Raw genomic sequence first — 13,888 nt, forward strand, 5'->3', positions numbered from 1 at the left:
CTCTGGGGATGGGAGTTTCAGCTGCAGTCACAGCCTGACCTTGTGGGTTCTTTCCTGCAGGTGTGTCCATGGGAACACGTGTCCCAGCTTTCCTCTGCCCTGTGGGGTGTGGGCAATGCAGTGTGTGGGGCTGGGGAATGAGCCATGTGTGTTCTGGAGTAAATGTGGGGTACTGAGACCTTGGGAAAGGGTTAGTCATGTTGTGGCCTGAGGTGCATCCTTCTGCTCTCAGCAGCGGCTGGTGGCTTTTCAGGGTAACATGGCAGTGTGATCAGCCTCCATCTCAGAAAGCTGCCAGCCCAGGGCAGCTGGAGCAAGACAGCGGGACAGAACAGCTGCCCTCACTCTGCACTAAGCCACACACGTTCTCTTGCCTTGCAGGACTCGCTCTGTTCTCCCTGAGCACAGTAGAAATGCTGAGGGTTTATGACACCCAACAAAACTCTGCAGTGACCATGGGGGGACGTGTAAAAACCCTGGAACTCCTAAACTTCATTCACCATCTCTGTTATTTATCACTGAGAAAGCAAGTGCTGACAGTCCTTCTATGTTAGCAAAACCAGGACATTCCCCACCGTTTCCTGACTGCACTTCAGCAGGGCTGGGCTGACTTAGCGAGAGCCCGTGGGCAGAGGCCCTGCTTTTGGTTGCACATTTGGCCAGCACCAAGCAGGGCTCCAGCCACAGTGCTGAAGAAAGTTCTCCTAGAAAAAGAAAAGGGTGTCTATGTGTAACAGGGGAGGGTCTATGGGAGTTGGTTTGATTTTTGTCAGAGGACTTTTCCCTGGCTTCTCACTGTCTTTTTTTTTTTCTCATCACACTGCCCCAAGCTTAGGAAAAGCAACTGTCCAATGGCAGCTCCATCACCCAGTTCCACCTCCTGCCATTCGCAGACACACGGGAGCTGCAGCTCTTGCACTTCTGGCTCTTCCTGGGCATCTACCTGGCTGCCCTCCTGGGCAACGGCCTCATCATCACCACCGTAGCCTGTGACCAGCACCTCCACACCCCCATGTACTTCTTCCTGCTCAACCTCGCCCTCCTCGACCTGGGCTCCATCTCCACCACTGTCCCCAAGTCCATGGCCAACTCTCTGTGGGACACCAGGGCCATCTCCTACACAGGATGTGTTGCACAGCTATTTTTGTTTGTCTTTTCCATTTCAACAGAGTATTTTCTTCTCACGGTCATGGCCTATGACCGCCACGTTGCCATCTGCAAAGCCCTGCACTACGGGACCCTCCTGGGCAGCAGAGCTTGTGTCCACATGGCAGCAGCTGCCTGGGCCACTGGGTTTCTCAATGCCCTGTTGCAAACGGTCAATACATTTTCACTGCCACTGTGCAAGGGCAATGTCCTGGACCAGTTCTTCTGTGAAATCCCCAGGATCCTCAAGCTCTCCTGCTCAGACACCTACCTCAGGGAAGCTGGGCTTATTGTCTTTAGTGCCTGTTTAATTTCTGTCTGTTTCATTTTCATTGTGCTGTCCTATGTGCAGATCTTCAGGGCCGTGCTGAGGATCCCCTCTGAGCAGGGACGGCACAAAGCCTTTTCCACGTGCCTCCCTCACCTGGCCGTGGTCTCCCTGTTTGTCAGCACTGTCATATTTGCCCACCTGAAGCCCCCCTCCATCTCCTCCCCATCACTGGATCTGGTGGTGTCTGTTCTGTACTCTTTGGTGCCTCCAGCAGTGAACCCCCTCATCTACAGCATGAGGAACCAGGAGCTCAAGGGTGCTGTGTGGAAACTGATGACTGGATTATTTTCTGAAGCAGTAAACTGCCCATCATCTTCTGCGTAACAGTTACAGTGTAAATTGTTGCAAGCCCAGCCCATTTTCTGTATTTTATGTTGCCACTTGTGGTTTTTCACTTGGTAATATTGTTATCCCCTTTCCAATTCACTGTCTTCTTTGTTTACTGAGGGGCTGCGTAAATGAGGAGCTTTGCTGTATCTGTGTTTAAACAAATTAAAAGGCCTCACAGCCTCTATTTTTTACTGAGAACCTTTCACCAAGTTGTGTTTGGAGCTGCAGGGACAGTTCCCGTGCATGGGTGGAGGGGAAAAGAGTCCAGCCTGGCAGCACTGCCAGGGAGCACCAGCGCTTGGCATTCCAGAGCTGTTCTCGTTCCACTCCCACACTCTCCTTCTCATCCCTTGTGTTGGTGCAAGGCCTGAGTGCTCTGGCAGCCTGGTCACCGTCCTGCTGTGTGTGAGTCCTGTGAGCGCAGGCAGGGACAGGCAATGGGCACTGCTGTGACAGAGCTGGCCTCAGAACAGCCTTCCATGAAGAAAGCTGACCTCCTGAGGACACTGCCTGAAGGTTTAGGTCTTTTCCCAGAATTTCTCTGAAGAACACGTCCAAGAAAGTGGCCCACAGATTAAACACCAGTGTACAGCTGAACAGTGCGTGTGTGCAGGGCTGGGCACACAGTAGTGTCCTCTCACAGCCAGGCCTCCTGCCAGAGACCTGCAGGACCAGCAGAGCAGGGTCTGGGCTGTGCCCCTGTGCACTGGACACCCTGTGGAAGCTGCCCCAGGACAATTGTCATGGACTGGCCCTCACAGCCACCATTGCCAGCACTGGCCTCTCACCCACAGAGGGACATGGAATGAGTAGGTTAGCAGTCCATGTTTGCATTGTACAGATGAGATGTGAGCATGCACATCATGTACGTGAGGTGACATGAACGCGAGTGAGCACAAACACCATCAACTATTCCTTGGGGTTCCATGAAGGCCTGTGGCACAAAGAAGGCCTTGAGGTCACTTCATATTGGGAGGAACACCCCATGGGAAATCACCCGAATGCAGCCCTGGGATGTGCTTCCTTGAACTGAGGTCCCCGTGTCCATTCCTCATGATGTGGGACATCTCAGATGAGTGCAGAGCAGGGGGACACACCACAGGGCTGAGGTGTCTCCCGTCCCTTGGGAGTGGCAACAGGAGGCCAGAGAGACACTGTGACTCCTGCCTCTGTGTGTGAAAGGGACAGACTCTGTCTGTGAGCATCCCTGGGTGCATAAGGAGTCCATGAGGCCAGCTCAGATGCGGACACCTGACAGAACCCTGACATTTCTGTGTGTGACTCCAGGAACCAACAACACAGGCCCAGTGAGACTGATCTCAGCTGCCTTGGACAGGCTCATTGCAAGTGCTGCTGTCTGCTACGTCACCCTTGCCCGTGATTCTGGATTGTGCTCTCATAAGAATCAGGGTAATTAGAAAGGTTCTGGGGTCTTTGGAAAAGGCAGACATCAAAGCCATGTTCAAGAAAGGCAAGAACAGGCATTGGGAGAATTGCAGGTTAGTCAGCTGCCTCTGTCCCTGGGAAGGGGATTGGACACGTCCTCCTGTAGAATGCGATTTTAGCTCTTTTGAGGGTGATGCCAAGGTGGGTGGAGGCCTTGAACAACCTCTCCTGGTTCACCCGGCCTTGAGCAGGACAGTGAGACAAGATGAGTGAGACAAGGGCTCTCTTCAAGCAAGGCAAGGAAGCGAGATGGGTGTCTACAGCCTGAAGGGAAAGAGGGGCAGGTGCAGGACTGTGTAGAACACGCTTCAGTCTTGGTCAGGTCCTGGTGGCTAAGGAGGGGGATGGATGGGTGTGGTATTTTGAAGGTCAGTTGGGTCTCAGACACTCATAATCCAGTCAGAAGCGCGTGGCTGTGAAGGGGACTGTGGGGTCATTTCTGTCTCTGGAGGTGACAGCCCAGCAGCAGGGACATGGCTGGGAAAGAACCTCGGCCTAAGTACCCACAGGCCCTACCCAGGAAGAGGCCTCGGAGACGGGCTGTCATGTCCATCCCACCTGAGTTCATGACGGGACAGCAGCAGGAACATGGTCGTGTCTGTCAGAGAAGCTGAAAGGCCAGCAGCAGTGCTGGGATTTAGAAGATCATGGTGAGGTGACTTCTCTCTGGTCAAGTGCAAGACCACAAGAAGACTAACAGGTTGGGTTCCCTGTTTGAATTGCAGTTTCTGAAGGTGGTAAAGCTTTCTCAAGCAGTGGGAAAAAGCAGCAGAGAAAAAAAAAGCCACCAAGTACAGATTGGGAAGTGGAGACTGGTTATCAGGAGGAAGAAATGTCACTGGAAGGGCAGTGCCGTGGTGCAAGAGGTCACCCAGAGGGAGCTGGATCAGCCCATGGTTTGTGTTCCAAAGAACAGCCAGTGAGGGTGCAGTCACATCAGTGAAGGGACAGAAATGCTGGGGTGAGAGCAGGTGGGGAAGGGAGATGGGTGTCTGCAGCCTTCAGGGAAAGAGGGGCAGGGGTAGGACTGTGTAGAACAGCTTCTGGTGGAGATGGCAAAGGGCGCTGGCAAGGCTGGAAGGCACCAAGAGAACTCAGGTGTCTGTCCCCTTGGCCATGGCAGTTGTCTCTGCCACTGAGGCCTAGGAGAAGACATGTTATCCTCATGGCACTGAGGCCTCGTTGTCTCCTTGCAGCCCCATGGGGAAGCTGGAAGTTATTGTACCAGTGTTGTCCTTCCCTCGGCCTTGCACACCCACATCCCACGGTCCCAGGAAGAGCCCTGAGCCGTGTGTGAGGGACAGGATCCCCCTCCCCATTGCCTGGAGGTCATGGCTTCTCCTTTCTGCTTCAGAAAGCAAACCAAGGGGTTTCTGAGCATCAGAGCCACCTGCACAGGGCCTTGGCCTACCTGCCATCACAGCCTCCAATTATCTGCTCTAACGAGTCTCTGGGGAGGCTTTGTCAGGAACAGGCCTCAGTGGGGCCCATTAATGCTTCAAGGAACTTTGGGGTTTGCTTTTGCCTTTGGCTCCTTGAGAGCTTTGTTGAGTCTCTTCTCAGTAACTGATGTTCATGGGCTCAGCCTCACATACTCCATGGGCTCATTAAAATGTTTCAAGCTCTGACAAGCCATGTCTCTTCCATCATTTTCTTCAAGTATTGAAGACTCGGAGAGGTAATTCGAGAAGTTTCAGGGGGGCAGGTAAAGAGGATATTTAGGATGAGCACTAGGAAGAAGTGAGAGAAGAATTCTCCCATGGATACTGGTGCAGAGTGTCTGCTGAGGAGGTTGGACAGGTGGGAAAAGCAGTCCCTTGAGGCCAGACACGGGATGGACATCCTTGCTCCTCAGCTCTCCAACCTCCCTGTTTCGCTCATAGCCCCACTGGCAGTTACATCACTTTTCTTTACATCAGATTTTCCACTCAAGTTTGCACCTGATTGTTACAGCTTCTCTGCACGAATTACTTCATGCTTTCCTTAGAGATCTGGATGTAAATAGGCACAAAGAGGCTTTTTTAATTGGCAAAAAGCAAAAAAGATAATGAGAAAGAAAACACAACTGAACATAATGAAGAATAAACTATATTCTTATCGTTAGTTTAAGCCACTTCCAGTGAGGTCCATCACCACAACTGAAGAGTTGCCTACAGGGAGTATGAGAGCAATTGCTGAAAGACAATTCAGCTTTACCTGCCTGAAGCTCAAAGCAGGGAGAGAGGAAGAGGGATCTGAATGAGCAAAGAGTGAGAGGAGAAGAACCTCTGGAGAGCAATGGAAAGTGCAAATGTCCAGACAGGCTTCTGAAGAGATGACTGCAGACATGCTTGGTTGAATAATGACCAGTGGAAACATCTTGAAGGTCATGGAGATTAAATACACAGCATGACTGACAGAGCTCTGGCAATGTAAGCCCAGGAAAAAGTCAAGATTTCTTCTCACACAATGAATCCACATTCTGAAAATTCATATTGAGATATTCCACTGATAGTTATGGAACGTGTTGAATCATCTCAACTGACTAAGAAGTTGTGGGGATTTTTTTTTTCCTTTTTTTTTTTTTTTTTTTTTTTTTTAGGTATTTAGTGCGGTTCTCATTTTTTCAGGCAGAACTCCATGGTCTGACCATAAGCCATCAGTGCAAATCTCTCGAGTCCCCAGTTCACCTGAGGTATCTGCCTGGGACTGGCAGTTATCAGAGAAGACTGATAGAGCCCTGTTGCTTCCGTCTTGTACATCTGTTTTTTTATATGCTTAGTTAGATAAGTTTCAAGAATGTAGTTAAAGAGTAGGGCATGTAAAGAGCACATAGAAGAAGTGATAGAGGAATTCTCCAGTTGATATCAATGCAGACTGTCTCCTTAGGAGGTGTGGACAGGTGGGAAAACCAGTCCCCTGAGGTCCATCACTGTATGGACAACCTTGCTCCTCACCTCTCCAGCCCCACCATGTCTCTCTGTGTGGGTGGCTGTGTCAGTGGAAAATATATATCCATATGAGACACATATGGTTTAGATTCCTCCCCAAGCAAGTTTTAAGTTGACAGTCTATCCAGAAGTTCACCTTGGATTCCTGAATCTACACAGACAACTCAGAAAAAGGCAAACACACACAAATGAATGGTTCTGGGATGGACAGTTGTTGAGCTTGAAGGTCGCAGAAGCATAAAATATCTCAAGTTAGAAAGGACCCATAGGGTTCGTTAAGTCCTCTCGGCACTTCACAGGACTACCTAACACTTAACCTTATGACTAAAAGTGTCAGCTGGACACTCCACGAACTCTGAGAGGCTTGGTGCACTGACCAGTTCCATGAGAATCCTGTTTGTGTGACCATCAACCTCTCAGTGAAGAACCTTTTCCTCATGTCCCATCTGAACTTCTCCTGATGGAGCTTCATTCCATTTCCTCAGGTTCTATCGCTGGTCACCAAAGAGAGAAGATCAACCCATCCTCCTCCACTGCCCCCCTTGAGGAAGGTGCAGACAGCGATGAGATCCATCCAGCCCCAGCCGCGTCCCATGCAGGGTCTGCAGACAGCCCTGCTCTGGGCTCTGCCAAGCTCTGGGCAAGAAGAGAGGCCGGGCAGGGCTGGCTGTTCCCTGACACAGGCACCGAGTCCCGCAGGAGGAAGGAGAGGGACAGAGAGCAAACCTGACCCATCAACTGGGGGAGTGGCCAGTGCTGGAAATGGCGACAGGGGAGACAAAGGTCCTGGGCACCTTCCCAGTCTGTCCATGCACCAAGGGCACAGAGCGGCCTCCTCTCTCTGCCCCTGCGTGTCTTGGCTCTGCACCTCACCCCACTGCAGTGTGTCCTCCCCCTGCACGGTCACACAGCTCAGCCAGCACTGGGCTGTCCTCTCCCGGGCACTTTCCAGCTCAGCACAGCCCCTCCCCAGCTCTCCCCACAGCCCATTTCTCTCCAGCCCAGCCCAGCAGAGCAGCCCAGTCTGGGCTGGCCCCACGGCCGTGCCCAGTGCAGGGGGCTGCAGAGCTCTGGGCACTCACCCCACAGCCCCAGCCCCTCTGAAGGGCGCAGCAGCTGCTGGGGGCACAAATGGGTCTCAGCCTCCCCCACAGCCCCAGGGCTGGAGCTGGACATGGCACAAGGACATGGAGACCAGTGGAAATCCAGGACTGCTTATGTCAACTCCAGGAGACCCCCAGCACAGATGGCCTGTGTCCCTCAGTGCCAGCCCCTCTCCCCAGGCCAGAACAAGAGTCCTGGTCCAGCAGCAGAGCGGCCTGCCCCAAATGAGTGTCTGCAGAAAGAGGTTTCTCTTGCTCCTGGACTCCTCTCTGCAGGCACAGAAATGCTCCCTTGCCCAGCACTGCAAAACCATGTCCTACTGCTGGCCATGGCCATGGCTGCAGGGTTAATAACACAGGGATGTTCTAGTTCCTGCTGAGCAGTGCTTACCCAGCATCAAGGCTTTTTCTACTTCTCACACCACCACACCAGCGAGTAGTCTGGGTATTGGAGAGAATTTGGGAAGGGGACATGGCTGGGACAGCTGACCCCAACTGGGATCCCAAGGGATCTTCCCAAGCATATGACATCATGCTCAGCACTAAAAGCTGGGAGCAAAAGAAGGGAGGGGAGGACATTGGGCGTGATGATGTTTATCTTCCCAAGGAATTGTTATGTGTGAAGTAGCCCAGCTTTCCTGGAGATGGCTGAAGGCCTTCCTGGCTGATGGGAAGCAGTAAATGATTTGTTTATTTTGCTTTGCTTATGAACACAACTTCTGATTTACCAATTAACCTACCTTTATCTCAGCTCAGGAACTGTCTCGCTTTTACACTTCCAATTCTGTCCCCCACCTCACTTTGGAGGAGTGAGCAAGTGGCTGTGTGGTGCTGAGCTGCCTACTGGGGTCAAACCATGACAGTACATTGGGATAGCAGCTCATAAAAAACATGCCAAGAAGTGAGTTGAATACTACTATTTCATTGCAATTAATATTATCAAAGGTATTAGGAAAAAAACAAAATAAGGAAAAGAACAAAAGATAGTCCTGAGATTTCCTGAGATACTATGGGGTTCTTATAAGGCAGATGAGTACGTTAATGATGCTGAAACAGTAAGTGTTGAAACACTTTCCTCAGGGAATGTCTGATCTCTTTGTTCCTCATGCTGTATATGAGGGGGTTCACTGCTGGAGGCAAAACCGAGTAGAGAACTGCCATCACCAAATCCATGGACTGCGAGGACAGGGAAGGGGGCTTCAGGTAGGCAAAAAAAGAGGTGCTTGCAAACAGGGAGACCACGGCCAGGTGAGGGAGGCACGTGGAAAATGCTTTGTGCCGTCCCTGCTCAGATGGGATCCTCAGCACAGCCATGAAGATCTGTATATATGAGAGTATGATGAATTCAAAACACAGAAAGATTAAACAGGCGCTGATCGCTATAAGCCCAGCTTCCCTGAGGTAGGAATGTGAACAGGAGAGCTTGAGGATCTGGGGGATTTCACAGAAGAACTGGTCCAGGGCATTGCCCTTGCATAGTGGCAGTGAAAATGTATTGGCCGTGTGCAGCAGAGCACTGAGAAACCCAGTGGCCCAGGCAGCTGCTGCCATGTGGACACAAGCTCTGCTGCCCAGGAGGGTCCCGTAGTGCAGGGGTTTGCAGATGGCAACGTAGCGGTCGTAGGACATGATGGTGAGGAGGGAATATTCTGTTGCAATCAAGAAGGAAAGCAGAAATATCTGTGTAGCACAACCCAAGTAGGAGATGGCCCTGATATCCCACAGGGAATTTGACATTGAATTCGGAACAGTGGTGGAGATGAAGCCCAGGTCGAGGAGGGAGAGGTTGAGCAGGAAGAAGTACATGGGGTTGTGGAGGTGCTGGTCACAGGCTATGGTGGTGATGATGAGGCCGTTGCCCAGGAGGGCAGCCAGGTAGATGCCCAGGAAGAGCCAGAAGTGCAAGAGCTGCAGCTCCCGTGTGTCTGAGAATGCCAGGAGGAGGAACTGGGTGATGGAGCTGCTGTTGGACATTTGCTGCCTCTGCTGAGGACCTGTCCAAAGAAGAAAAGACAGTGACAGCTTCGGTGAGACGTCACTGAAGAAAAAAAACGTGTCATTTCTCATAGAAAATCCCCTCCCTGAAAGAGCAATGATTCCGCTCATTCTCCATGACTACCAACTGAATGACATGGTTCATCACAGCTTAAAATGTAGCTTCAGCATCTAGTTTCCATGAGGATGCTTCTGGGACAGGACTCCCAGTGTTGGTGTCTGAACAAAAACTGACCCACATCCCCACCCCAATCCTAGAGAGTAAGAGCACCAGGACAGGTGGAGAAACAGGGACGAACATGGCAGTGCTACAGAACAAATAAAGCAAGGACAGAAAGGCAGACGGGCATGATGGGAAGCCTTCTCCCTACCCAGCTGTGCTCAGTGCCACTCACATGATGTCACGGTAGGGCAAGTGCTTTTAGCACCTTTTTTGTGTACCACCTTCTAGGAACCCTTCACCTGCAGGTCCAGCTGCTGAGGTGGTGACTCATGCCCTGGACCCCATGGCTTTGGGGCAGAGGCGCTGCTGAGGAGGAGAGGAGAGCAGGGGGTTGCACTGGGAAATGAGTCTGCACTGCAGAAGATAGCAGGGGGGTTCCTGAATCGCCTCCCCAGCATTTCTGGTCCCAGCACCCTCTCCCTGCCCATGTCTCTGCTGCCTGGAGCTGTCCCTGCTGGGAGCTGTTTCTCTGTCCCTGGGTCTGCTCCCTGTCACTGCTCATAGAGTCAAACTCTCCTGCTGTGTGCTCAGCTCTGTCCTGCTCACACCTCCTGGCCCCGGGCACTGCCCAGGGACAGCTCTGTGTGTGCAGGCACTCAGGAGCAGCTCAGACAAGTCCTAATGAGAACTGGGGCCTCAGTTGCCTTCTCCAGGGAAGAGAAATAAATCCCCATCTCCCACTGCCCACCCAGCAAATCAAGAGTGGAAAAAATCAAAGCACAGTATCTGGACAAAGGCTGCCTCAATGTTCTTCACAAGGACCCTCTGCAAGTGTCCCAGAGTGAGCTGGAGCTGTGCGCTGTCTCCTCTCAACAGCAGAAGGACCCTGCCCTGCCGGGGGTCACTCCTTCCCCCCATGGCTTCTCCCCTCAGTGTTGTTGGGATCTCCCTGGGCAAGCTGAGCGCTGACCCTGGCAGGCGGCAGAGTCCCTGCCCCGGCACAGCCCTGGGGTGCAGGGACCCTGCTCTGCAGGACAGCCCTGGGCAGCCCTGGGTGCTCACCCGGCTTCACACCCTGCAGCTGGGAGAAGGCAGCTGTCGTGCCCTGTCCATGCCGGGAATCCTTGCTGAGGAACGGATCCTTCTCCTCCACACCAGCCATGGGATGTGCCAGCTCTGGGAGATAATTGCAGGATCCTCATCTGCACCGCCCTGCACCCAGAGACTTACAGTGTTAAGGACTGTGAAGATTTCTCCTCCAGTGATCTCTCAGCCGTCTCACTACCCCAGACTGTGTTTCCCTTCTCTGTGCCTGGCTCCTCTCCCCTCGGTGCTGCAGGCAGAGCCCTCAGCCCTGCTGCGCTTTGCAGAGGAGCTGCTCCTGGGCAGAGCTGTCTCTCTGCAGCGCTGCCGCTTGCCATGAGCTCCCTCTGTCCCAGGAGCCCAGCCCCGCTCAGCAGCACAGGAGCAGCCCATGATGTCCCTTTCTCTGCCCCTCTGGGCTCCCCTGTGGTGTTCCTGGATCTCCGGGGGAATGTCCCATGAAACGCTGTGAAGTAATCAATGATGTTTCTTCCCTCAACACTACAGAGACACTTCTTTCCTGCAAAAGCATTGTTCATATTAGAAAAGAATTTGGGTGTGAGAATCATCTTTTCTTGTCCCATCATTAGACAGGACACCAGGGAGATCATAGCACTGGATGTAATTTTTCCAGGCTGGGGGAAAGAATAGTTGAAGGAATTTAGGCATTTTATTCTGGTTTTATACTCCTAGGGCTAGAGAGACATTCAGCAATCTTGGGCCATGTCATGTCAGTGCTCTGAAGCAAAGCCTTTGCACACATGGGCTCTTGGACACTTGGTACCAGGTTTCCTTGGGGCAGGTCAGAGCTGGGCTGGTGCCACAGCTGGGGTGGTTCAGCCCAGATGGGAGGCAATGTCCTCAGCCAGGGACCTGACTGGCTGAGCTGGAGCTGTCAGTGTTGCAGACAGAGCTGTGACACAGACGGAATAATCTTCCAAGGCAGGGTGGCGGAAGTTAGTTCATCTGGTCTTCAAGGACAGCAGCCTCCAAGCACAGCAACAGTCCAGATCAAAACTTGGTCTAGCTCTGTAAGGCAATTCAAGGGCCCCATAATGAGCTGTTACTACTTCAGGAACAGTTCAAGGAGAAACAAAGACACCGTGTGGCCACGGATGAATTTAATCAGGGAAAGAATTGAGAATTTCTGTGTCCTCTTGTCCTCCCTCCTCACCAGCAAGTTCTCCCAGGGTGTTCCAACCCGAGCTGGGTTTGGCGCCCGTGACCCCACGTACTAGCTGTCTGCTGTGCTTTCTGACCTCATGGACCCTCTTGTCCTGCCTCCCTTCTGCTGCTGAATCCTGTTGTAGGAAACAATCACCTTGACAATAGAATAGGCCTGGGCAGGATCTCTCAGCAAAGCATATTTTATAAATGGTTTTACAAGACCGGGCGTTCTACCCAAAAGTAGGTACACAGAACAGGGCAAAAAGCCTCCGTTTATATCCCCCCCAAATCCTGGCTGCAAATTCCCTCACCTGCTCCCCATTGGTTGGGTACTGCAGAGTTTACGGACTACCCGACGCCTGCCTCAGTTTACCGGCCTCATTCATCTAATTCTAACAACTCTCTAACCTTCTTGATTTAATTAAAATATGGATTCCTGGTTACCCTATCTTGGGTTACCCTATCACTTAGCTTAACTTTTTAAATACAGTAATCAGTTTGCATTCCAGGATTATTTCAAAGAAACTTTGTTTTACATTAAGGATTCATAGTCTGATGTCTCTCAGTCCTCCCCCAGCTGGGGTCAGGTGCCAGATCAGTTGTAAAAACAACATTCCTCCTTCAATGGCTCCTTACAACTCGACCTCCACATTGAAACAGAAGAGAGGGCAAGATGGGAACACGCAGCACACAGCTCCCAAAACCCCATCACAGAGACTTCTCAGAAAAGGGATTTCACCAATTGCCCCAAAACCCACAGAGAAGCAAGCACCCCATAAATGACACACGCAAGGCCAACAAGAGTTTGTTTTAATTGTGGCTTTGGCTTTTCTGCCTGCTGGTGCCCAGGGAGTGTTTCTGAGAAGCGATCCCAGCCGTGGGACGCAGGTTGCAGCTCCTCCTCGAGGGGCCTGTGGGCAGGCGGGCCGGCCGGCAGAGCTGCCCCTGGCTCTGGAAGGGCTCTCTGAGCTCTTCCTGGCCAGAGGCAGCACTGGCTGCTGGTGCCCTTGGGGCAGCTTGGTCCCTGCTGGGGCAGCTTTGGTGCTTCCCGGACTCTTCCTTCTCCTCTCTGGCATCACAGGCTTCAGACGCTGTGTCCTCCCTCATCCCAGGCTGCAATCTGCCTCGTCACCACTGGCTGTTTTTCTGATTTGTAACTCCGGGGCACTGAAGCCTTCGTGCTCCTCCTCCTCCTCCCCCTGTGTGCTGAGGGGTCACAGTCCGTGATTTCCACAAACTGGATGTGGACATCATAGCACCGTCGCGGGGATCTGCTCCGATCTCTCTGCCTTGGCCGGGTTTGCTCCTGAGCAGCTCTGGGGGCAGGAACAGACTGGGAGCTGCTGCTGGAGGGCACTGGAGGTGCTGGTGCAGACTGGGAGCTGCTGCTGGAGGGCACTGGAGGTGCTGGTGCAGACTGGGAGCTGCTGCTGGAGGGTCTTGGAGCTGCCTCATCCCTGCGAGTGCAGTCACAGCTCAGGGGACTGGTTCTCCCCCTCCTCCCATCTGAATATTTGTAGTCCGTGGTGTCCACAGCCCAGCTGCGGAGATGGTTGCCCCACTGCGGGGATCTGCTGCGGGCCCTCTCCCTGGCACCGTTCTCCTGGCAGTGGGCAGAAGGGCTGAATCCCTGCTCCCCCTTGCTGCTGTCCTCTCGCGCAGTGTGGGGCACACGGTCACAGGGGTGACAGCGCAGCGGGCGCGCAGCTTTCCTTCTGGACACCAGCCTGATGCAGCCATGGAAGAAGCGACGCAAGCAGGAGCCCACGGAGGAGATGCTGTTGATCCTGCCTGGCCAGATGGGGCACGGCCGGCCCGCAGCTGCCTCCCGGGCACCTGCCTGGCTTTGCTGGCTGCTGCTGGCTGGTGCGGAGGAGCTGCTGTCCTCTGCAGAGTCCTCCATGCCCCCCGCCATGTCCTGCAAAGAGAGCTGTGAGAAGCTCCTGCCCTTTCCTCCTGAGAGGACCCACCAGTGGGGAACCCCCAGAAGCTTTGAGGGGACAACTAAGGGCCTCCCAAAGGCTCCTGGAGGCTGCAGAGGGGCCAAGGAGGACAAATGGGATGGATGCAGGTGGGATGCTGGAAGAGGGAGCCGTGCTGCAACTGTGCAGAAAGCTGCTGTGTGGGAGGGAAAAGAGAGCTCTGCCAAGATCCCTGAAAGAAACCCGCTGTCCATCTGGTGCCCTGACCACCT

General features: G+C 53.0%; 1 protein-coding gene across 1 annotated transcript; it reads right to left on the reverse strand.

The window, feature by feature from the left end:
• Nucleotides 1-8,324: 8,324 nt before the first annotated feature.
• LOC135999872 (olfactory receptor 14J1-like) lies at nucleotides 8,325-9,260 on the reverse strand. Its single transcript, XM_065653444.1, has one exon. The coding sequence runs from the start codon at nucleotides 9,258-9,260 to the stop codon at nucleotides 8,325-8,327; it is 936 nt and encodes a 311-aa protein (XP_065509516.1).
• Nucleotides 9,261-13,888: the final 4,628 nt, after the last annotated feature.

Source organism: Caloenas nicobarica, chromosome 30 (assembly GCF_036013445.1).
Source record: "Caloenas nicobarica isolate bCalNic1 chromosome 30, bCalNic1.hap1, whole genome shotgun sequence".
In the NCBI taxonomy this organism is placed as follows: Eukaryota; Metazoa; Chordata; class Aves; order Columbiformes; family Columbidae; genus Caloenas; species Caloenas nicobarica.

Bases quoted from the DNA above. Each gene is read 5' to 3' on its own strand.
- LOC135999872 (XM_065653444.1), bottom strand. From the start codon at position 9,260: ATGTCCAACAGCAGCTCCATCACCCAGTTCCTCCTCCTGGCATTCTCA.